Source organism: Benincasa hispida, chromosome 10 (genome assembly GCF_009727055.1).
Source record: "Benincasa hispida cultivar B227 chromosome 10, ASM972705v1, whole genome shotgun sequence".
NCBI lineage: Eukaryota > Viridiplantae > Streptophyta > Magnoliopsida > Cucurbitales > Cucurbitaceae > Benincasa > Benincasa hispida.
The window spans coordinates 20,818,039-20,844,229 of NC_052358.1; the positions used below are offsets into that span (position 1 = coordinate 20,818,039).

Genomic DNA, 26,191 nt, shown 5'->3' on the forward strand with positions numbered 1-26,191 from the left:
GTGGTTATTTCTATGATCCTAAAGAAAAAAAGTATTTGTATCGACAAATACTACTTTTCTTGAGGACCACATAAGGGAGCACAGATCCATAAGTAAAATCATGTTGAATGAATTTTTCAAAGAAACTACTAAATCTTCAACAACAGTTGTTGAAGAGCCTAGTACCTCAACAAGAGTTGTTGAAGTAGGTTCATCTAGTAGGTCAAATCTAACTAAATGTAGTGGGAAGGTTACGAACCCACCTATTCGCTATATGGATTTAACTGAAATTCCTAGCTATGGTAGCTGATGGCGAGGTTGAGGATCCATTGTCTTACAAGAAGGCAATGAAGGATGTTGACAGAGATGAATGGATAAAAGCCATGGATCTCAAAATGGAGTCTATGTATTTCAATTCAGTTTGGGATCTTGTAAATCAACCCGATGGGGCTAAACCTATAGGTTATAAATGGGTCTACAACAGGAAACGAGGTGTTGGTGGGAAGGTTCAAACCTTCAAGGATAGTGCTAGCATTTTGTTCTTTTGATCTCGAAAGATTTGAATACCCAAAACAAACTAAGCCTCTCCCAAAATCTTTCATTTGGAATTGGGTTGCTAGCCAGTTCATTATTGTAGTCAGTAAGCCAACATCATTCCTAATGAATAGGATATTATCTACGTATAATACTAGGAAAACTACGGAACTGTTGATGATCTTCTTGGAGACACAAGGCTCATCAACATTCTGATCAAAGCCATAAGATTTGATCGCGGTAACAAACCTTATATTCCAAGATCGAGATGCCTATTTTAATCCATAAATGGATCGATTAAGCTTGCAAACCTTTTGCTTTTGACCCTAGACTATGAATCCCTCGAGTTACACCATATAAATGGTCTTCTAAAGATTTCCATTTAGACAAGCAGTCTTGATCAATGAGACAAGAAACGGAGATTAAGTTCCTCTTAATATGAGGAACTACAAAAACATTATCTAGTAACAGATAACGTTTTTTGTCAACAAATAACTTTAGCCTGCCTACAGCAACAGCTGAAACAACCTCACCAGTACCAACTCGTAGAGTCATCTCTCCCTTTGACAACGTTTGCCAGAAATTAAATCCTCGGTAAGAGGAACTGACATGATTGGTAGCACCTGAATCAAAGATCCAGGCAAAATCATCATTCTCTACCAGACATATCTCTAAGACCAATAAATCAGATATACTGTCTTGTCGCCTCTTTTGGAGAGTAGTGGGACCAGTGTCAGAACAACTGACACTACTGGTTTTGTCATCCATCCCTTTATGCTCGAAAAGTATAAACTGACGTTCAAACAAATCTTGCAGTGAGTCCAAGATCTCGCGTGCAATGATCATGTTCTCAACCCTTTTGGCCAAAACATCAGGTATGTTAGCCAAAATGTGAAGTCGGGCCAATGAATTAGCCTTCATCCACACCTTATATGCATTACAAACACTTCACGGTGCATCAAGGGTCAGGACTTGAGGACACTCCTCAACCATGATAAATATGAGGTCGTTTGCCACGAAATATGTTTCACACGATTCTTTCCGCTGTATGTAGTCAATCATATTAAAAGCATTAAATGGAAATACTAACGAGTTGCTAAAAAGAAAAACACATTGACCTACGTTAGGTTTTAAGCAAATACCCGATGTATAATAAAACAATATCCAATAAAGTTTAAGCAAGACTAATATGAACCCCGTGTGACATCTAGTTTCACAATGACACTTCAAAGGTTTAGGACAAAGCCGCCGAAGGGATGTCAATTATCCCTCCTCTGAATTAAGAAGTTCTCAACCAGTCATTAATACTAGAACAACTCTTGCTCCTATAACGACTAGCTATCATTGATTTGGCCAAGAGATCATTAACTTACTTAACAATCTCCCGTAAGTGTAACCCGCCATTTTAGGCACTAGAGATCCGCCCCAAAAAGCCAATCCGAAGGGAAAAAATTCCAATCTGAGCAAAACCTCAAGCAACCCTATCCGTTTCTGGAGTTCACGTTGATCTTGACCAACTACACAAAACCCATTCTAAAGAGGAATGCTCTCAGGGCACCACGAGGGAGTACAGAATGATCTCATGGTGTGACCAATGACAGAGACCATAGGACGTGTTGACACACACCTTCACCCACTTACTATATACACTTTCTCCGTTCAACTTGATATTGACTCATACAAACACCATTCGAAGGGGGATGCTCCTAGGGCACCACGAGGCCAAGCATGAATCTCATGTGTGAACATACAAGGAGAAACATGAGTGGAATCATAGACAAATCAGATACATCTCTTCCTCCCAGTGAGTATTTTATAACCTAGGGTTTAGCTTACTTAGAAAAAAATATGGCTAAGGATTTTAACTAAGTGACTTTTAGGTTTGCCCAAGAGTAACTTTTACCTTGGATAATTAAACAACTTTTGATCATCATCCATTAAACTCTTTAACAAAGTCTTTGATCAAATTGTCACATGCTTGTTGAAAATCTATCTAATTCACCTTTCCAAGTAGGTTCCCAGGTAGGGGTGTTACGTTCTATCAACTTAAGAACCCCAGCCTAGCCAGAACCTGCCTTAGACAAAAGGTCCCTTATAGATTGATTTAAAACAAATATAATCTTTTATGCTAACCAGTTTAATCTTATTAAACCGATTTTAAAAGATTAATCTAGGTTACTAAACTCTTTAGAACCACTTGAACTTAGGTCTATCTCAATCCAATTTTAAAACCCTTTTAAAAAACTTGAGTTCACCCTAAGTCCGCATACAACTCTTTGTTATTGATTTTAGGTTTAATTTCCTTTATAACATTTATAAACAGAAACAACCACCACGATGCAAAGCTAACACATGCAAGACATTCATAACGCTTATAAACAGCCTAAGTGTCATGCTCAATGCATTGTGCATTCATTCATTGCTACTTCTTTTATATAACTATTATACAAAACAGAAATGAAACAAGCAAAACATACTTCCATTCACCCTTAGACTATAACACTTATAATAAAAGGATGATGCATGGCAATGCTTATTGCATGCAAAACATAACTCTTATATTTCATGATGCATGCGCATGCTTTCTAGTAATTTCTTCATGCTCGATTATAACATTTATAATACATGATGCATGAATAATTGCATAACCTAAAGTAGATTTTAAGCTATATGTCAAACACTTCGGCATATAAGCACCAAACATCACATGTATAATTAAAAAAATGTTGATGAACCGGGTAAAATTGCCTTAAATTCACAAAATTAAAGTTAACTATTACAAAAACAAGGAGTCTCCGGTTCAAACAAGCGAATCGGGTCTTGAACCGCTCGGGCAAAGTAACGCATCTCCAACCATCGTGTACTAAACTCCCCACAATCGTCTACACGATAAAACAAATGCTTTTCTCTATCGCTTACCAACACTCCCAGAGCTAAACGATCGTTTAGCAAATACTACACAATCGTATACCTTTTACTAAGCGATGAAGCTTGAGGTACGCGATCGCTTAGCGCACTCCGCACAACACACGCCTTCCACAATCGTTTAAATAACTACAATGTGGCAAAACACCATCGGCTAACAATCGTTTAGCTAGCGCCTCCATATCGTATATGCGCGATTGTGTAGGTAGTAACTAAGTGATGAGGCTTGCTAACTACACCATCGTCTAGCACGCCTTTTACTAAACGATGAGCATCACATGCTCCCACTACGATCGTCTACCTCCAGCGTCTACGCAATCGAGTAACCAATGCTATGCAATAGAATAAACGATTTACCCCTTAGCATTAGTTAAACGATCGTTTAGTAAATACTACATGATCATATAGAAAAATCTACACGATCGCTTAGATAAATCCCAACAATCATTTATATTAGGCTACATGATACGACCAACGCTTGGTCTTCTTTTTCATTGAGAACTGCATCTCCATGCTTCGAAACTTCCTCACGAACAACTCGATTAACTCAAACTCTTTGAATTACAGACTCGATTGCAAGTTTATTACGCTAAAAAACACAGGGGCCCTTACAAATTAACATTTTGTAATTAAAGAAAACTTTAACTAAAGGCAATTAAACCCGAAACATTCATCAACTCCATTCACAAATGCACTTAACAATTAAACAAAATGCAGAAACCCACCGAGACTGTAAAATGAAGTTCAAAAGAGACTTGTAATTTGGAATATCATAACAACCTGACTCTGATACCAATTGAAGGAAATTGTGCACGAGGATTTCCATGAGTAGCGGAAAGATCATTCCAAATTACAATCATATATGAAATTTATAATTATAGTCATAAACAGAAACATACGATTATGCATTCATTACAAAAATTATAGCATGATACTACAAATAATCAAGGAGAGATGGTACACGTATACACATTTGTAGACTCATCGCCAAGGTCCTTGATCACGAATGCTCGAACACAGCAACCTCAAATGCTCGTCCAACTCGACCACTAAACTGCACGAACACCGTGCAATCAAACTCACTAATCGCCTCGATCACGAACACCCCAACAGCACGAACAGCCTCCACAGAACCTCGACGATGTCAAGTTGAGTATGACACCACCAAGAAGGCTACCTTGGTATTCTCGGTGTGAGAATCCAGAGGTGGGCTCTATGTGGACTTGGTTTGAGGTAGAAGATGGAGAAAACAACAATCGTGTAAACTATTGAGCAAGTGGGAGAAGGCTGAACCTATCGTATAGGTCGATGCCTAATAATTTAGCAAAAGCTAAGCGATTGTTTAGCTCATCACTTAGCTGCGTGTCTGTCACCTACGAACACAACATGCTCATTTAGCTCACTCCAAATTGTCGCTTATAAATCCTATTTACTTGACAACTTTCGTGAGATTAATTTCCAAGAGAGAATTCACAAAATCTCAAGCTTAACCTTACTAAAATTAGGAAAACAATTTTCCTTTTATCTCATGGTTACCATGAACCACCAATAACCTCCCACTCAATTGGTTATTAGAGAAAAAGATTTAATTATCCAATAATTAATATTATTATAAATATAAATGATAACCAATTTATCATACTATATTTATAACTCATAGTTTTAGTATTTCATCTCATGAAACATATAAACCATAGTTCTTTTTCTATTCCATGGTAGTTAATGTAAATCTCATTTACATTAATCCTTTACTAGATGTATCTCATACACCAAACCAATTATATCATATATAATCAAAATATCTCTTGTCAATTTGAACATTTCAAATCATCACCAAGAACTGATCCTCAACTGAATCCATTGAGCTACCAAGGGGACCCTATGGACCTATAGCTCGAAGATCCAACAGTACGTGAATAAATGACTAAACTCTTTAGTCACGAGATCCACCATCCGTTAACTGCCAGGCACTCCACTAAAGATCAACAACTGAACTCTCCTTACCACAGATATATTATGTGTCCATCTTAATCAATCAGCTGTGTGACAACCCTTCATAGATCGCTCATAAGTATAGCTAGGCCAATAACCGTTATGCCCCTGTAGTTACATCTAACTCCTTAAGTACCACTGATAACGGGCAGGAATGCACGTTATTATAGTGCTAAGTTATTAAACAATGTTGGATTGCGTTGATGAAAAATGATAAATTGCGTCCATTAAGTATAAATCTATAATATTGCGGTCGCGTGCGTCAACACGTTGGAACTATTGATTTTTGTATTTTTTATGCAGAATATGCGTTAACGCATTACAGAGATTGCGATCGTAGGAATTCATCGGTCAAGCGCAACTTCACCATAAGACTTTGCGATGATCGTGCTCGCAAATATTCACCCAAGAAGAATCACCGCAACATGGTGGGCACATCTAGACGAAAGGACAATTAAGATCGATGGGACAGAAAGCTGACAGCAGTTGGATCCAAATTAAGTTGACAGCCGATAATAGTCATAGAGTACATCCAGCTTTATTGGTGACAATCATCCGGCGCATCAATCAGGAATTAAAGTTGTCCCATCTGAACAACCAGGAAAGAGAAGTCGCCTTTCACCTTTTGATGCCCTATAAATACCAAGTGCATTCTTCAGAGAAGGGGTTAAGTAGTTGATTAGTTCACCATTTTTAGTTCACGCCTCTGTCCATAGTTTTCTTTCATCTTTTTAAGGCGGACGCGAGGAAGAAGTTGTACCAGTAGATCGTTTCAACAAGCTTGGGAGAGCACTGAAAGCTACTAAGATGGAGAGAGGGTCGACTTCTACAGAAGCGGGAATATCTTTAGTTCAGAATAGAGATTCTAGTGTAAAAAGCCTCGTTCAGCAAGGAATTGCCACCAGGCTCTCTGCCTTAACTTCCATTAACATTTTGTACTTAACTTATATATAAGAATGGAATTTCTTTCTCTATATCTGTTCACTCTCTGTGATTCACGTATGAGTAGCTAAATTAGTTGAATGGGTTGAGAAGCGTTTAGCTAGCACAACGAGGGAATCTTCATTCTGTGTGATTATCTTGTTTATGTATGCTTCATTCGTCTATTAGAGATACTCGAGAGGGTAGTCTAAGAACAGGATCTAGACTTAGGAAGGTCAGGTTAGAATCTAGGTTTGGAAGAACCAGATTATAAAGCATAAATAGGAGATAGGCACTTAGGGATGAGCACTATTTGTTATCAACGCATCGCATGCATCTTAGCAATAAGATATGATTGTATGCGGTCACCTTGCTTTCTTGCATTTTGCACCAATGCATAGGACAAGAGTAGAGACTTATGAATAAACTCTATGGACATTTTGCATGCAACACTTGCGTCCTAGATTTAGGAGCATTGCATTTACATTAGAAAATGACTTGTTGTGCATGGTAGTAACATGATCGCATAGTCTAACGCATTCCCAAGTAACGCTAGCTAACGATCTTCTCAACCCGTTCATCGCATACTCATTGCTTCTATCAAAGCAACTTTGTTTGTCAAATCCTCTGCATTTATTTATTTCTTTTTATCAACACAACAAAAACCCAACCACTTTATTTATTTACTCAATTACCGCAAAGTTTTCATAAGAAAATTATCCACGCAAACTATTTTCACAAGTCCCTGTGATCGACCCTGGACTTACCAGGAAACTCAAGGGAATTTACACTTGAATTCCACTGGGGAAACTTGAGTGCACAACGTAATTCTACCAACGCATTTCATCCATATTCCCCACTTAATAAAACCACGCATCAACCACCAATCCCTCTAATGAACATAAGTCATAGTCCTACTATGACTAAGTCTTCTCTTCCAAAAAGACGTTGTGGCCACTATGTTCAAGCCCCGGAATCAACCCTTACTGGAGCAATCTCTCTACTTATCCCTACTTCGGGAAATGAGTGAATTTCATCTTGTAGATTGAGTTCCCAGCTCCCAAATCAGACAAGTCCCCAAAAAGGTAGGCATGTTGAGTTGAAAATCTGGCCACTCTCACCCATACTAATCAAAGGATCGCCCTCAAAGGTAGAAGTTCCCAAAACACTCAGGATTGAGGTCGTGTCACCTATGGTCGTTTAGGTGAGATGTAAGTCTCTAGTATCAACGGTGTTATATACAGAGTCTAGTCATCTCATGGTCCGATCTTATACAAACTCTTTATATAGGACACCCCCGCTCACACATCTCTACATGAATGGTCAAGATCTATCATCTGTAGTAGTTTACAACACTTGTAGACCTCTACAAAGTGGGCCGTATCCGTAGTGTCACCAGGATCAGATATCCCACCTTAATCCTTAAATAGACGTATTTAGGTTATCACTTAAGGCATGATCCACTTGTATATGACATATACATGCTTCAGTTCACATAAGATAACCAAGGAGCTTTGTTTATTGGATAAGAGTAAATGCTAGAATGAAATAACAATTATTTTATTCATCAAACAATGTGTATCAATACAAATAACAAGACTCCGGGAGAATTAGGACACCAATCTTAACACTAAGACACCTCAAGAGGTTGATTATATGAGACAAGTCCCCTATGCATCTTCCATGAGTAGTTTGATGTATGCGATGTTATGTACTAGACATGACATTTGCTATGTAGTGGGGATAGTTAGTAGATATCAATCTAAAACAGGATATGATCACTGGACAGTCGTTAGTAACATCCTCAAGTATCTATAGAGAATGAGGGACTACATGCTTGTGTATGGTTCTAAGGATTTGATCCTTACATGATACACGGACTCTGATTTATGGACTGATAGGGTTCTAAGAAATCCACATCAGGATCAGTGTTCACACTTAATGGAGGGGCAGCAGTATGGCGTAGCACCAAGCAGGGGTGCATCACAGACTCCACCATGGAGGCTGATTATGTAGCGCCTTGTGAAGCTACTAAGGAGGCCATTTGGCTCAGATATTTTCTGACTGATCTGGAAGTTGTTTCAGATATGTCAAAGCCCATCACACTTTATTATGATAATAGTGGTGTTGTGACTAATTACCGTGAGCCTAGGAGTCATAAGCGCAACAAACACATAGAGTGAAAGTATCATCTCATCCAAGAGATTATGAATCGAGGGATGTGATTGTCACGAAGATAGCTTCGGAGCACAACATTGCTAATTCGTTTACGAAGGCCCTCACGACTATAGTGTTTGAGAGTCAACTACAGAGTATGGTTCTATGGAACAGACCACGGATAGACTAGGCAAGTGGGAGATCTTGTATTGCACGTGTTATGCCCTAGTTTATTGTTTTGTGTACTTGTATTTTCTTATCTTGTACACCCCACTAGCTTTAGGACAAGTGGGAGATTGTCGGGGTTGATGCCCTAAATCTTGTAGGGTATTATAGTTTGTAAACCTTGTATGAACAAACTTTTATGTGATTAATAATATATGATATTTGTATTCATTTTTTCTATAAAATATGTGATATTTTAGTTGCATTAACCATAAAAAATAAATTAACATCCAAGGTTACCATTGTAACTTGAACATGTATGTGAAGACATACAGTGGATCATGTTTAAGTGATAACCTAAAGGATCTATTGTATATGGATAAGGCTAGGTACCTTCTCCTGGTGACACTACAAGTATGGCACACTTTGTAGGTGTTATAAATGTTGTAAAGTGCTACAAATGATATGATCCTGATCATACATGTATTAGACATGCGAGCAAGGATATTCTATACAAAGAAGTTTGTGTAAGACTGAACCATGAAATTTTTAGTCTCATTATATAATGTCGTTCATAATAGAAACTTTCATTTCACTAGGATGACCATAGGTAACATGAACTTAATCCTGAGTGAGTTGTGCACTCCTACCTATGAAGGCGATCCTTTGATTTGTATGGGTGAGAGTGACCAGATCACCGACTCAACAAGCCTACCATTTTGGGGATTCGTCTGATTGGGGAGCTGGAAACTCAGCTACACAAGTTGAAATTCACTCATTTCTCAAAGCAGAGATAAGTAGATAAATTGCTCCCTTAAGGGCTGATTTCGGGTCTTGAACAATGTGGTGCCACACCCTCTATTGGCCCAAGAGGGATTTAGTCATAGTAAGACTATGATCTATTGTTCATTAGAGTGATCAGTGGTACTTAAGAAGTTAGATATAACTACAGGGGAAAAACAATAATTTGGCCCAACTGTATTTACGAGCAACTTGTGAAAGGTCATCGTACTGTTGATTGGTTATATCCAATGGACACATAAATATATTTGTAGTGCAAAGAGTGTAGCTGACGATCTTTAGTGGAATGCCCAATAGTTAACGAATGGTGGATAATGTAATTAAAGAGTTTAATTAATTATTCATGTACCATTGGAGCTTCAAGCTACAAGTCCATAAGGTCCCTTTGGCAGCTCAAAAGGATTTAGTTGAGAACCAGTTTTTGGGTTAATTTGGATTATTCAAATTAATAAGAGGGAATTTAACTATATATGATATAATTAAATTGATTCAATTATATATGATATAATTGTTATAATGTATTTGATACATTATAGTTTAGTTGGAGGAAATAAATATTTGAATGAAATTCAAATAGTTGTTAATTTTAATATAAATATGATTTATATTAAATGAAATTTATATTAAATGTTGTATAATAGAGAAAAGAAATTATAGTTTATATTGTATGTGATATAATATTAAAACTATAGGTTATAAATATAATATGATAAGTTGTTTATCATATTTATTTGTATTATTTTATTATTTTGAATAATAAATCTTATTTTCTCTCTAACCACATTAGTGGGTAGTTAATTGATTTTTTATGGCAAATGGAATAGAAAGAAATTAGTTTCTTTTCTTCCGTACAGAATCTATAAGACAAGTGAGAACCTATACGATAGAGATTATTCACTAAATGATTGAGATTTTTGCTATACGATAGAAAGTCTTCAATCTTCTTCCTCCTCCAAACTCAATCACCCTCCTAAGCAAAATAGTCAGAGCCCACAATTCCTAGACTCTCACCCTAAGAATACCAAGGACTCCCTGTGGTTTTGTCTTCATACTTTTGGTTCGAGATTTCTTGAAGAGGGTTTTCAAGTTTGTTTCTGTTGTTGAGTTCATGACAGTTCGAGGGTTTTACAAGAAGAAGTGTTCCTTAAAGGTATAATCTATTGAACCTTTTTCTTTCTTAAAAAGTATGTTGTAATTTTTCTTAGAATACATAATTTGTATGTTTGCTGTAAATTAGTTTTTCAAACATAATGGAATTTGGACGATCCACTTCCGCTCATAGATCTCTTATAAATGAGTTCCTTCAGAGACATACATATGGATCTTGTTTAAATAATAACCTAAACGGTCTATAGTAGATGGATAAGGATGGGTACCTTATTATCCCTGTGACAATACGGATACGACCTATTTTGTAGATGTTACAAGTGTTGTAAAGTACTACAAATGATCTGATCCTGATCATTCATGTTGAGACATGTGATCAGGAGTATCCTATACAAAGAGATTTTATAAGACCGGACCACAAAACGATTAGTCTCATTATATAATGTCGTTAATAATAGAGACTTACATTTCACTAGGATGACCATAGGTGACATGACATGAATCCTAAGTGGGTTGTGAACTCTTGCTCATGAAAGTGGTCCTTTGATTTGTATGGGTGAGAGTGGCCAGATTGCCAACTTCATAAACCTATCATTTTGGGGATTCGTCTAACTGGGGAGCTGGGAACACAGCTACACAAGATGGAATTCACTCTTTTCCCGATGACAGGGCAAGTAGATAAATTGCTTCCTTAAAGGCTGATTTCGGGGCTTGAACATAGTGATCACACCCTCTCCTGGCCCGAGAGGGACTTGGTCATAGTTGGACTATGACTTATTGTTCATTAGAGGAATCAGTGGTACTTAAGAAATTAGATATAACTACAGGGACAAAACGGTAATTTTGGCCAAGCTGTACTTACGAGCGACTTGTGAAGGGTTACCGCACTATCGGTTATATCCAATGGACACAGAAATATATTTGTAGTGCGAAGAGTGCAGCTCTCGGTCTTTAGTGGAATGATCGACAGTTAATGAAAGTTGGGTAATTTAATTAAAAAGTTTAATTAATTATCCAAGAACCATTGGAGCTTCAATCTACAGGTCCATAAGGTCCCCTCTGTAGCTCAACAAGGATTTAGTTGAGAATTAATTTTGGATTAATTTAAAGTGTTCAAATTAATTGAGGAAATTAATTCTATATGATATAATTAATTTTATGTGATATAATTAATATAATGTATTTGATACATTGTAGTATAAAGTATTTGAGAGGAATTTGAATATGATTCAAATACTAATTATGTGAATGAGATTCATATAATTAAATTTAATATAAATATGGTTTATATTAAATACCATAAAGTAGTTTAGAGGAATTAAATATTTGAATATGATTTAAATATTAATTATATGGATGAGATTCATATCATTGAATTTAATATAAATGTGATTTATATTAAATGTCATGAATTATTGAGAGAAAGTAAAATTATAATTTCTATTGTATTTGATACAATATAAAACTATAGATCTGTCTCTTATACACATCTAGATGTGTATAAGAGACAGATCTTATTGTTATTACTGAGAGAACATATTTGATATAACATATATATCTCATCCAATACGTGAAGTGGGTAAGATGAATGGCTATCATTCATCTTCCTCCTTGGATTACTGAGAGAACCGTTCTCTCTGAAAGAAACACACAGAAGAGAAAAGTTCTCTAAAAAAAATCCTTTTCCTCATCTCCATTCCATCTTCCAAATCTAGGTCAGAGCCCACAACTCCTGCTTATTCTCAGCCCTAGAGAATACAAAGGGTTTGTCTTTTGGTGGTGTCCCTTTTGAAAAAAGAGATCGTGATCTGTTCAAGGGATTTCGTGAAGAAATCGGTTCTTCAAAGGTAAATTTTTTTCCTCCCTTTTTTAATTAGAAAAGCATGTTGTAATTTTATTCTTGAATGCATATCTTTCTTCTTCATTTTGTAATTCTTGGGAATTCTATTAAAAAAAAAAAGAAAGAAAGAAAGAAAGAAAGAAAATTGGTAGCGATCCCCGCATTCCGCTACGGAAACCTTAAATGATTTTTCTTCATGAACGACATTATATAATGAGACTAGTCATTTCGTGGTCTGGTCTTATACAAACTTCCTTGTATAGAATACCCCTACTCACCTATCCCCACATGAATAATCATGATCAGATCATTTGTAGCACTTTACTACAATTGTAACATCTACAAAGCGAGTCATATTCGTAGTGTCACCAGGATAAGGTATCCAACCTTATCCATCTACTACATATCATTTAGGTTATCACTTGAACATGATCCATTTATATGTCTCTACATATATGTTTAAGCAATAGATGATAACCTTAGATGTTAGTTTATTGGTTTGTGGGTTTAATGTTACTAAATGTCAAATAAAACATCTCATATTTTATTAAATAAATAAAATGTTTGTACAATACAATTACAATTTATAGAACCCTACGAGATTTAGGGTATCAACCTCAACAAATGTTTCCCCTATTCTCATTAGAGTCGGTGTTAAAGGTAGCATCACTTGTTCTAGGTTCTTGCTACCACCAAGGTCTACCACTCGGGTACATGTTTTCTACAATGAAAGCTAGTTAAGTGTTATCTACTATATTCTACCTTTACGTTATCCCAAATTATCCTTACGTGATCCTATATAATTCCACTCGTTGTGTTTTTACAAGTCCTAGATTAATTTTTCCTATTGTTCTCGCCAGGTTCCTATAACCCAACCCCACCCCCCCCAAGCCTTCTATGAGCCTTGCCCGATTACCAATTTCAGATTTCTCCAAGAAATATTTGTTACCAACTTGTCACACCTCCTCCCGTTCTTACTCCTTAAGCCCAAAACACCACCTTTTGTGATATCCATTGTCCACTTACCCTAGTATACTAGATAATTCTTAAACACGGATGTGTCTAGTTTCAAAGTTAATCTAGTGGCACTTCCAAAACGTCCTCTTTCTTACTTGAGGGGAGAAACAAAACATTGGAAAACATGAGCTAGAAGCTTAATGAGTGATAAGGTTTTAAAGAAAGTTTTTCTTTTAGTAATTCGTTTTGAAATAATTTCATAAGCAACAATCATAAACAACGTCAAGAAATAAGACATAACCACCTCAGTCTGATAGCTGAAATAATATTGTTATGATCATATGTTTTTTAGGTTGTCCAGTCTAACCCAAGACGCAAGTGCGAGGAAACAATCCCAATACCCAATATGGCCCACCGAATGTACACATGTCGACAAAATCCTGTTAGACGTGCTTGAGACACGCTAACATTTTTCCAGGGTACAATTCCAGTTTCCAGTCAAATCTTTATAAACATGCTATCAAGCAAAAGTAAGGGTAAACAACCATTCAAGTAAAACAATGGAAAACCAGTGATTTAAATCTAAGAAGATACATTTCTTGATGATGCCAACTTTACCAAACCATACGTATATATACAATATCATATATGTATGTACAACCAAAACAGTGAAAATAAAACCACTCACAATTCCCTCGCAAGAGTTTTTCTTTCCTGAGCTTTTCCCGCTTCCCTAGTTCCTCCCTGATTCCGAATCTGTGTTAATCCCATTATCAACTTAGAATCTTATATTCTAGGGCTAAACAATTTTAGAATACCTTTTTGGCCTTAGCCCTATCTTACCAACTCAATAGATGCTTATCTACACCCTAGGAAAAACTAAGACAGCTGTGGGTGTAAGGGGTCACTTTTCTGCAGACTAATTGGTGCATGGAACTCTCCTTCAACGCAAGGCAAGCCTAATAAATGCATGGTAGTTCTCCATCAATTGCATCCCTCTCCCTGAGCTCCTCAATTCTCTCTAACTTCCTCCTTTTTTCAAAAGGGATCTTTTCATCCCTCCTATGCTCCCAACACATGACACCTCAATTACATGGTAAGTTTATGTGTCAACACCATGCAAGGTCCAGTGCATCCCCCTTGACACCTCTCCTTACATGCAAGGCTTTAGTGTCTTCACCATACACATGCCAATGCATAGCTACCTTGGAGGTGTCATCTCGAACTTTTTCATGTCATACTATGTGCCTATCTCATCCTTGGCTCGGCCAAGACTTCCCTTGGTCGAGCCACATACCACACTTTGCTATCAATACAACCTTGCTTCCCAAGTCTATTCAAATCAATGCATGCTAGCTATGTTGGGTGCATGGTTGCTTCACCAATCACCTCATATGCGTCCAACAAGCTCCTTCTATGCATCCATGAGGTGATCAATGCATGGTTCCCTAGCTATGCTCCCAAATTGCCTTTTGTTAGGTTTTTAAAGGATATGTATTTTCTATGTTAATTCCCTCAAAATTGTATTGATTATTTATTTTAAATGCTTATTTTGTAGGTAAAACAGTCCTCGAAGCATTTAGGAGTCATTAAGAGAAGATCGGGCCAAAAAGGATCCAAATTAACCAAGAAAATCAACAAAATTGAAAAGAATCGAGTAAATTACCAAAATGCCATCGAGAATCAAGTTTCACCATCAAGTTGTAGCGTTACGACCCTAGGAGAGGCGTTGTACAATGCTTAAAGACAGAACACTCAATCTCGTTGTAAAATAGGCCAACATTGCAATGCTCCCCACAGCGTTGCAACGCTCCGAACTTTGATGCGCATCACCGCGAGCGTGCCCTTGCATTGACAAGCGTTGAGGGGTAGCATTGCAATGCAAGCCCAACGCTTTGAGGCCTTTTCATCAATTTAGCGTTGCAACACTATCCCAGCGTCATGACACTAGCTTGCGAACTATAAAAGGTTTTTCTTGCATTTTTGTAAGGAGAGGAAGAAAATCCATGGAGGCTGGGATCTCTCTCCGAGTTCTTTCACTTCTTTGGTAATTCGTGTTCCAATTTAGGTTAGATTTTATATTTTTGTTGAATTATGAACAAAACTCTTGTAATTCTTCATACAATTTGTCTATGAATTTGTGAAGTTTGATTGAATCTTGTTTCTATTTCAAGGGTCCTTGCAAATTATTTTGAGTTTTCTCTTTTTCTTTATCAATTGCAATCTGATTTGTGCCTTCTTGAATCTGATTTCAATTCTTGAACCATGTTGAATGATCTATATCTTGAACATGTATAGTCTAGATGCTTGGTTTTGTCACAATCGTTGTTGAATATGTTGCTTTCAATATGTCCGATGGAATATCTAGCCAAGATTTTTAAGAGGCAATAGTAATTGTGTGTTTAATAGCTATCCTAGGAAGCACTAATTACTAGATTTGGAGAAATTTTGGTTAATTGAGTAAGCCATCTTAACAATTAATCAATGCAATTGAATCCTAGAACCTAATGCGCATGTTTTCTATTCTATATAGCCGCTATTGAACCCAATAGAAGTAGGAACATGTAAGTTGATTAGGGTTTTGCCTATCCAACCTTAATCAATGATTAGGACGCTCTCTCAACTAGGTTATTGCTAGTTGTCGGCTTTTGTAGAGGCTAGCTTGATCGAGTTGAGTGAGTAGCTGCGAGCATAATTTGATTATCAATAAACTTTTAGAATTCAATGATAGGAATTGCATTGAACGTCTAAATTGAACTAGAAGCAAGATCATTCCTTATTTGTTTACATTCATTTTTTATCTTTTGATCCTTAGTATTTTTCCAATTTTATCAACCCCCCATTTTATTACTTTAATAGTCAAGGTTAGTTAAGAAAGAATAAAAATAAAAACCTTCCCTGTGGATCGACCTCTTACTTCCACTTTAACTACGAGTTAGTTCGGTTGTTGTTCAAGCTTTATAAATATTGTTTGTTTCGAGTTAGGTAGAGCTAATGACACCTACTTTAAAACTGAACAAAATGGCTTCGTTGCCGAGGAAGGCTAAGCCATTTAAATCTCATTCTTAGCTAATTTGACTAGCAAACTTTAAAACACCAAAAATGATTTCTTTTTTCTTTTTTCTTTTTTTTTTGTGTCTACTTGTTTTAATATGATAGACATGAGCATCTATTACGTGCTTCCAACAATGTATGTGGCCCATCAAAGAGAATAAGAGGTAAGAGAATTTAATGAGTTTAAAAGTGAAATAAATGAACTAACCTCTCTTGTTCAAGTTTTGGTTACTGAACACACACAAGATTGGCGTGGTCCTGAGCATGAATGCTATGCTCCTTGGGAGATGCCTAACCAAACCTCGTTATCAATGTTGTATCCTTCTACCAATTTAGGTAATTCTTCATAAAATTTAGTTGATGAACTTTCTGACTACTCTTGTGAGTTTGTGCAGGAACATTCTTATCTTTCTCAAAAACCATCGAGTTTCTAGCAGGATAGCTTCTATTCCGGACATGAGGTTAGAACCGACTTTCAGAATATGTGTGACCTCGTTCCCCAGATTATCGATTCAGTTAGGAGAATCGATGAGCCTTGGGAAGATGCATCTTCTGAGAATATTGAGTTAAATGGTGGAGAGATTCACATTGACAATCTAGTAGAGCCGGCGGTTCTTCGAATTTCCTATCAAGGTAAGACGTTGCATTTAATAATGTTTGAATTTGCTAATGGCTTTTCTAATTGTGAGCAGGATTCAATTGAGTTTCACCTGGAGACTCAAACCTCGTGCTGGTTTAGGTCCATCAAATGCCTGAACTTGCACACTTCATGCTTACATTGGGAACCATTCAAAGCCTTCCGTCGCCTATGGCACTGGAGCCGATCTAATAGAGGAGTTTTCTTGAACCGACGAGGAAGATGATGGTTATTTCATGCCATATTCAGAACAAGTAAGTAGGGATAAGTATGAGCCTGTACCACACCTCAAGGAATATCGAGTAAAACAGTTAGAGACTTCCAAGCCTAGAACAATTCTTACTCTTGGAATTTCTTGCATCTTTGATTACTACTCGTATTTTCCTTATAAGTCAGAGTCAATTGTTGAGTCTTTTCTTTCTTTTGACTCTTTTGAGTCATTTGAGTCTTTTAATTCTTTCTTTTTCCCCTTTTTTTGCCAAGTATTAGAAAATCCAAATTTGACATGTCTAGTTCTCGAAAGAGGATGAGCTCTCTTATAGGCATAAAAGATTCATCCAAGAGAGGACTGGAGAAGTATGAAAAATTTTACATACCTTGAAAGGTATAAAAGACATGTCATATCGAGCAATCGACATTAAAAATTTACCCTTCCTAGAGGTAGCTAAGCGTCAAAAATAAAACAAAATTTTCAGTTTTCTTTTAATAAACAAATTCTTCTTCTAAGTTTTTCACTTTAGATTTAATTTGTTTAGAATTAGTTTTGATCTTTAGAGTAAAACTCTATAAGTTTTTAGTCTTAGTTTTGATTGGAAAAAAAAATTAGGGCACAATGTTGCAACACTGGGTAACTAGCATCGCGACGTTGCGAGGTAGAATCGAACGCAGATTCTGCCATTTTTAGATACAATCTTCTTCTTCAACACTTTTTCTCTCAAATTTTCTTCCCACCTCTCACCGATTCTTCATCCCCACTTCAAATCCAAGCTATTTTTCTTCCAAACTCTTCAATTCCTTCACTTTTCAAGGATTTCTTCCTTGAAATTTTTTGGGTTTTCACCAAAACACTATTCTAGGTCTTTCTTTTCTCTTCCTCTCAAGCAAGGGAATCAATTACCCAAGGTAATGCATTCTTATTTCTTTTAATTATTTGATGATTATCTTGAATGTGATTTGAGTTGAGCTTGATAGAATTTTGAATTTTGTTTGATGAGAAATCTGAATTTTTGCTTGAAAAGAATGAATTTTGCTTTTGAATTGTTGGGTCTTGGATAATTAGCAATAATATGCTTGGAAATTTTTCTGCTTGTAGGTTTCTAATCGATTAGAGGTGTAAGATTATTTTGTTTGAGAGTCTTTTAGAAGAGGGAATTAGGATTTCTTAGGTTTCAACCCCTATTCTATGAATTTTTCCTTAGAATATTTTTTTTCATGAGTCCTAAGCCTAAGAAAGGAAAAAATGTTGCCAGTTCAAGTAGTAGGAATTCTCCTCCACGTCCCGAGTCTAATATTCCTAGGTTTGTTTTTGGGGGAGTTGAGAGTAGATACCATCAAGTGGTAGCTCTTAGGAACCCAGTGCCAGAGAGAGCTTTAACTTCAAAGCCAAATTTCTATCCCCAAATCACTTCTGAAATACGGGAGAGAAGATGAGAAGCCTTTGTACTAACCCTAGTGACTCTATCGTTCCTTTAGTTAGAGAATTCTACGCCAATATTGAAATAGATAGAGATGTATCTTTAGTAAGAGGTGTTAAAGTCTCTTTCTCTTCTTCTAGAATTAATGAAACCTTTGGTCTAGCTCAGTTTGATGATGAGTATGGTCGGTTTCTATCTCAACCACTGGGCAAACAAGAGATTATAGAAGCCTTTTGTGGGCAAGGTGCTCAATGGACACGTTCAGGTGGTGTTGTAGTAAGGTTTAGATCTATGGACATGTCTGTAGTAGGTCAAATCTGGCATGTTTTGTATGTTCCAGATTAATGCCTATCCTTAGACTGACAGATGTGACCCAAGATGAAGCCAAACTTCTTTACTGCCTCATTTAGGGTATGTCCATTAACATTGAAAGAGTAATTCATGCTTCTATAAGACGATGTGGATGTTGTTCTACAATAGGTAGCCTTGGACACCCTGCTTAATAACCTTGTTGTGCCAAAGGTCTAGGGTAGAAATACCCAGAAATGAGGAACGTATGGGGTGTAAAGCTCCAATTTCTAATACTACCATCTCAGCCTTTCGAGGATGTGGAGTTGAGGAACTCCATGAATAAGAACAAGAAGAACTAGGTGAGGAAGATGAGCATTTAGGAGAAGAACCACTTAGGGTAGAACTTCTCGGTCATCCTCATGAACAACCCGCTAGTGGTGAAACCTTATGTGAGCATGCACTTAGAATCGCCACTGAAGCCTTAAGGGTGAGCCGTGAAACCACTCGCCAAGTTAAGCGTATGCAGAGAACTATCGATTTCATGTGCGAAAGAGACCATCTCTAATATGCTAGCATAGGTTTTCAGTACGATCTTCAGCGAGAGCCCGACTCACCTGACTCGGACTGATTTGGCATCACCCATATTTTTCCGGTATCTTCTTCCATCTTTTTCCCTATCTTTTATCTTTCATTTTCATTTTCACTTTTAATTGCTTTCCTTTATTTTCTTTCTAGGTTTAGAATTTTTAGACTAACTTTCTTCATTTCCTTGTAGCTTTTCTTTTCCTTTCTTTTTATTTTTTTCTTTTCTCTTTTGTAGGAATAAACAATAATGAAAGAAAAACAAAAACAAAGAAGCAGGAAAATGTCTACTACCACCCATTGCGCGAAATAAGGGGAGTTCTTTTGTTCCCTTTTCATTTTATCTTTATGCTTAATTTTTAGTTTTAAACATTGAGGATAATGTTTTGTTTTTAAGTTGGGGGTGGGGAACATTGCATGTTCTTAACATTTATTAGTGTTGTAAAAATGAGCCATGCCGAAAATTTTTGCTTTGTGATATCTTTGCATGTATGGAACCCTTGAGCACATGAGCTCGGGTTATGTGGATTTTGTGATCTTGATGAAATATATATTTCTCGATTAGGCTCTATTACATTCCTATGGCATTCTTTTTATTCTCTTAAAAAAAACACAAAATATCATTGTCTTGATATCATTTCTCTTATATGACTCATTTTTTGCTTTCAATGCATGATTCATCTAAGTATGCTCATTCATTCAAGAATAACATTCACTTTGTTTGCCATGATCATTTGCTTTTCTCAAGCTTTTGATTCTTATCAATGAACTTTCATGATACATTTTCTCAAGCAATGGTACAAATCAATTTTAAACTCCTTAAAATCTTTTCTTACAATATTTGAAACTCATTTTTTGAAAGAAAAAAAAAAAAAAACTTTCTTTTTCCTTTTAACTTCATAAAAAATTGAATACTTAATCTTTAGATTTATTTAGAATCTCAAAATCTCATAAATGTCATATCTACTTGATTTTCTTTGTCACCCCGATAGAACAACCTTTGGTCTAGGAACAACCATCTTATTTTAAAAGAGTCTAGTGAATAAAAATTGCTAGCACAAAAAGAGGAAGAAAAAAAAAAAAGACAAACTTATCCATTGACATAACAAAATAATATAACCTTCACTAACATACAATAAAATTGATACAATAAATAGATACTTTTTTACATAAAATTATCCAGTCAAATTGACCATATAAATTGATTCAAAGGTCCCAAAAAACCATAAAATAGAGAAACATACGACTTTCTTCTTAGAGTTGAGAGTTGAAAATTCACCCTTTGCAACGGCTCCGGTCAACTCCTTTTCTAGACTTTTTCTTCCACCGTCTCTATAAATCCTTCATCCATTTTCATCATTTTATCACAGCAATCAAAATCCCATCAATCTCATTCCTTCACCCAGTGATTCTACTGCTTCTGAAGTGAAGACCAAATTGATGACTCAGAGGGCAGCTCCGGCGGCGCTCCGTGCCATTTCTGACCAAAACATATGAGATGGTGGATGATCCGATGACCAATTCCATCGACCATCGTATCGTGGAGTCAAAGTGGTTTCAGCTTTGTGGTTGGGAACCCACCGGAATTCGCACAAGAGTTACTCCCAATTTATTTCGAACACAACAAATTTTTCTAGTTTTGTTCGTCAATTGAACACGTATACAAGTTCAAACATCAAATTCCAACACCCAAATCTTCATTTCCTCCACCCCTCCCTCCCCAGTTTTACTCTGTTTTTACTTAAAATCTTGAGAGCAAAATTCTGATATCTCTGTTTTTATAGGGATTTAGAAAAATTGATCGAGAACAATGGGAATTTGCCAACGAAGGGTTTATAAGAGGAAGAACCCATCTTCTAAAAAGCATCCATAGACGAAAACCAATCTACAGCTATAGCCAGAGCCATGGAAATGGGGGAGCTCCATTATCAGAACAAGAGAGACAAGAACTCGAGCAAAAAATCAAAACCCTTTATCAAGAAAAGACCATTCTCCAATCCCAATTACAGAAACACGAAAACGAAAATGAAAAAATTGGGCATCAAATTCAGACAACACACGAAAAAGAAAAGGAACAAATTGGGCATCAAAATCAGACAATCTCTCAGCAATTATGGCGAATGGGGAATCAACAGAAGCAGTTAATTGGGATATTGGGAGCAGAGTTGTAGAAGCATCGACAGAGCTGTTGGGTGAAATTGAAGTTAAAAAAAAAAAAGGAAAAGAACGTTTTCTTGAGAATCCCACCTAGAGTATTTTTACGGGGAAGTCTCTTCTTATATTCCCATCTTAAACTTTGGATTTGGATCCCAATAAATACATATTTATTAAAAGGAGTGAAAAATCCGTCGGACAAGTATTTGTGTGATTATTTTTAATAATAATAATAATTATTATTATTATTACTATTTTTTAATTTTAATTTTATTTTACTTTAATAATTATTGTTTTCTTTTTTTCTCAAATGAAACCGAATCAAACTAACATGTGTCACTCGTGAGCCGATCCAAGTCGTCCGCACACCTGCACGTTCAGCGACTCCACGCAAGTTGCGCAACTGCATGTTCAACGGCTGCCCGGGCCTTCAACTTCTTTATCATCTCAATTTCTGTTTCTAAACTTCACAAAAATCTCTCTCAAACCTTTTTCCTTTTACATTTTGGTTATCCGAACATATCATATCGAAGGGTGAGTTTTCCAATCGGTTAGTATGCATCTCCAATCGAGACAGTTTTATACTTTTGAGTTGTTTTATCATGAAGACGACATGACAATATTGTTAACCTACTGCACACTTAGGCAAAGCCGCAAAACATCTTAAAGAGAGCGAGATTCACGACTTAGTTTGTAACGAGTTTCTGTTTTACAGGTTCCACATTTTTTACAACTGTCGTTCGTGACTGTTTGCTACCGTCAAGTTTCACCGTCGAAGGGTAGTCGGTTCCAACAAGAGTAAAATGAGAAAAATGGAGAAAGTGAGTTATTGGTCGAAGAATTATCAAAATTTGAAAGAGATGAGATGAAAGTGAAGATGAAGGTTTTGCCCATGGGGAAGCTGGAATTTTCATTTGGGTTGTGTGAGGATTTGCTATGTAATGTGGCGAAGGTTCTGAGGGAAGGGAAGGGAAGGAAATAAGAAGTAGAGTGAATGATATGTTTTGGGAACAATTCTTGACAGAAATTCCAGGGTCCTCAAAAGTTAGTGAAGTTTATTTGGATAGAAGAAACAATGTCGCATGGTAGATTTGTCGTTTGTAAATGATTCATTTCTATTTTTTCGAATTAGAATTTTAGTTTTGCAGATTCCTCATTGCTATTCTCAATCGAAATATTCACATTTGTGTCTATTTTATATTGACATGACTTCCATTCCAAGAAGTTAGAGGCTCGATCCTCCATCTGCAGTTATTTTACTAAAAAGGATATGTCTCCAGGTTTCTCAACTTTAATTTTATGTTTAATAGGTAACTGAACATCCAATTATGCATATTATAAATTCGTGAGTTTTCTAAAATATCAAATATATTAAATCCTATTGACACATAATTGAAAATTATGACCTATATGAAATTGAAAGTTTAAGAATCTATCAGACATATTTCAAAGTTCACCATCTTACTAAACAAAAAATGAAAATTAAACTATCTATTAAACACTTAAAATTCATATTCAAAGAAACGTGAATCTCGCATTTCATATATCTACTAACACTTAAATATTTTAAAATGATTAATATTAGTTTTCAAAGATAATTTTAAAATGATTAATAACTTAAAGAAATTAGAGGACGGTAGAAAAAATTATATAAAATATTAAAGAAAAAATTCAAGAGCAAAAAGTTAGAGAAGGAGGTAAAAAAACATGAGAGAAATAGTTAGAAAAAAAAATATATATTTATAAAAAATTAAACAAAATTAAAAATGCGTGCAAGTTACTTATGCTTAAATAATCTAATATTAGCTATGTCTTTTATACTCTAAATCAATTCCTTTAGTTGTTAATTCCATGATAAATGATGTTAGACTGATAATAATTTTTTTTATAGCAAATTTAATTTTTAAGAATAAAGTAATAAAGCTTTTGAAATTAGTTTTATAAAAAAATCAAAGCAAATTTAGTTGGGCAGTAAATTTAAAGTCAAAGTATTGATTTAGAAGTTTATCTCTAGGAAATTTAAAGCCAGACTAAAATTAAAATTAATTTTATAAAAACTTCATAATTTAATTTGTTATAAAATTAATTTCAAAGTGTTTGTAACTTCTAACTAAATTTGCTATAAAAATAATTAAATCATTGTCGTAAAAATTAATAGACCAAAAGAGTTGATTTAGAAGTGAAAAGAGATAGCTAATATAAAATTTTCTTTTAAAATGAATGGATTAAAATTTTCATTCAAAAATATCATAAAATTTGATCTATGATAGATTAGAGATAAAGATGTGATTACTCAAATCCAGACATATGTAACTTGCATTCCCAATACATGCTTTAGCAACCAGACCGTGGACTCCAAAGACATGTATTTGTGATTCTCATGCTTCAAAACCGTCTCAAATAAGATATTAGACGTTTGATTTTGAGACTTTTGATTCCCAATTTGCACACAAAATGCCTTTTAAGGAAAGAAAATTAGGGAGAGAGTTCAAATTAGAGGAAAATAAAGATAGAAATAGACCACTTTTAAAAAAAGATTTACAATTTTTCTAAAAATTTTAGGACAAAATAAAGTAAAATATGATGATAAATTTTTAATTTGAAATAATAACCTGATTAAAATAAAAACCACTCACAATTACATCGCAACCATCATATTCACAAGTTTAGATGAACAATAAATCTAGGCATGTCAAAATGATTTTCTGCCCTATTTATATTTGTATAAAAAAAAAACATTACTTTTTCATGTAATTCCATTTTCTCACAAAAAGATGCTCGCGAAATTCAAATACTATATTTACACTGTCGTGTGTCGTCCGAGGTATTTATTATCATAATCAAAATAAAAGGAAAAGTATAAAATAAAATAAAATAACAGAACAGAATCATGTCTCGTAATTTAAGAAAAAAAATAAAATTAAAAATTAAAAGGTCTTAATTGATGATGTTTTAGCTCCATATTTTTTTTAGATAAATGGAAAATAATTTAGTTCATATTTTTTTATGGTTAAAAATTTATATTTTATTGTCAAACGTTTTTTTAACAGCTTATGATGTTTTAGCTTATAACGGTTTAATCACGAATTTTCTAGATAAACTCAACAAAATTAAATGGTCAGATTAAATCTCTTTTAAAAATATAATTTCGAAATTCTATGTAAGAATAAGATTTTCAAAAACAAATAAAATAATAGTAATTTGATCAAGGAGAAAAGCGAACGTACGTACGGTTTGGTTCCGGCATTTGTGTCCTTGAGGTTTTCGGCCGATATACGAAATTCATCAGATATTCGTCCGTCGTCGTCTCAAATCGGTGCTAAACCCTGTATTTGTAATGTAATATTCTATAGCTTCCCTATACGATTTCTATACATTGTAATCGTAAATCGATAATAGTTCCATCATTAGCTTTTGTCGGATTCGTATGATGAAGTGATTCTTTGAATTCGTATTATGTAATCATCTCCTCTTCTCTTTCCTTTTTCCTATTGATTATTTGATTTGAGTTGTAATTTCATGGTGTTTTCAGCATTGTCGACTGCCTCTGCACGTTAGCCTCGCTTAAGAGTTGAATTGTCAGTGATATGATTTCTCTACGTTGGTAACAATTTTTGTTCGAAGTATGTTAGTTGTTTCATAAGCAAATTTAAAGACGAGTTTGATTTTATTTTGTTTGAGTTTAGCAATTCCGTAAAGTTTCTTGTACAACAGTGATGCGTAGCTCAAAGAGAACGAAGATTGAAGAGTGTCAAAATGATTGGATTAGTCAGCTTCCGGAATCTGTTCTTGTTGACATTCTTTCATATTTACCAACAAAGGATGCTGTAAAGATGGCATTGATTTCAAGATTTAGGAATCTTTGGACGTATATTCGTTGCCTTTCTTTTGATGAGTGTGCATATCATGACCACAGCAGTGATGATGGTGAAAATTATGATGGTCCACACTATGATGAAAGTTTCCTAAATCTAATTCGTCATGTCTTGATACTTCATGAACGTACTACAATTGATAAGTTTCATCTCAAATTTGCTTTCAATTTGTTTAATGTTATTCATGATGATCATTATAATTCTGATGGTTATGCATCTAAAGAGAGACGAATGGCAAGTGAGCTCACAACATGGATTAAATTTTCTTTGAGGAAACAAGTTAAGGTTCTTGATATTGATTTATTAGGATGCGGTTTGTCAGAGCCAGAAGTAAATTATGAACTGCCTAATAGTATTTTAACTAATAACTATCTAAAGGAGCTCAGTTTGACTGGCTGTGGAATCGAGGATAAAGGGCGTATTCAGCTGATGTCTCTCACTAAGCTTTCACTCAAGGAAATAATGTTGAGTGACAAGATTATGAGTGAAATCATTATAGGATGCCCAATGCTTCAAGAACTTTCTCTCGATGGATGTTTTCTGGTCTTCGTAAGCTGAAGTTGTCTACTTCTAATATCAAGAGGTT

General features: G+C 35.4%; 1 protein-coding gene and 1 pseudogene across 1 annotated transcript; both read left to right on the plus strand.

Annotated features, from left to right (window-relative positions):
- Positions 1-16,914: 16,914 nt before the first annotated feature.
- On the plus strand, positions 16,915-22,819 carry LOC120088965 (annotated as a pseudogene).
- A 2,122-nt stretch (positions 22,820-24,941) lies between these two features.
- On the plus strand, positions 24,942-26,188 carry LOC120089240 (F-box/FBD/LRR-repeat protein At1g78750-like). The gene is made up of 3 exons (XM_039046662.1): positions 24,942-25,069; positions 25,263-25,353; positions 25,445-26,188. Coding segments are annotated over exons 2-3 (720 nt in total). The 5' UTR covers positions 24,942-25,069; positions 25,263-25,352; the 3' UTR covers positions 26,164-26,188.
- The last annotated feature ends 3 nt before the right edge of the window (positions 26,189-26,191 follow it).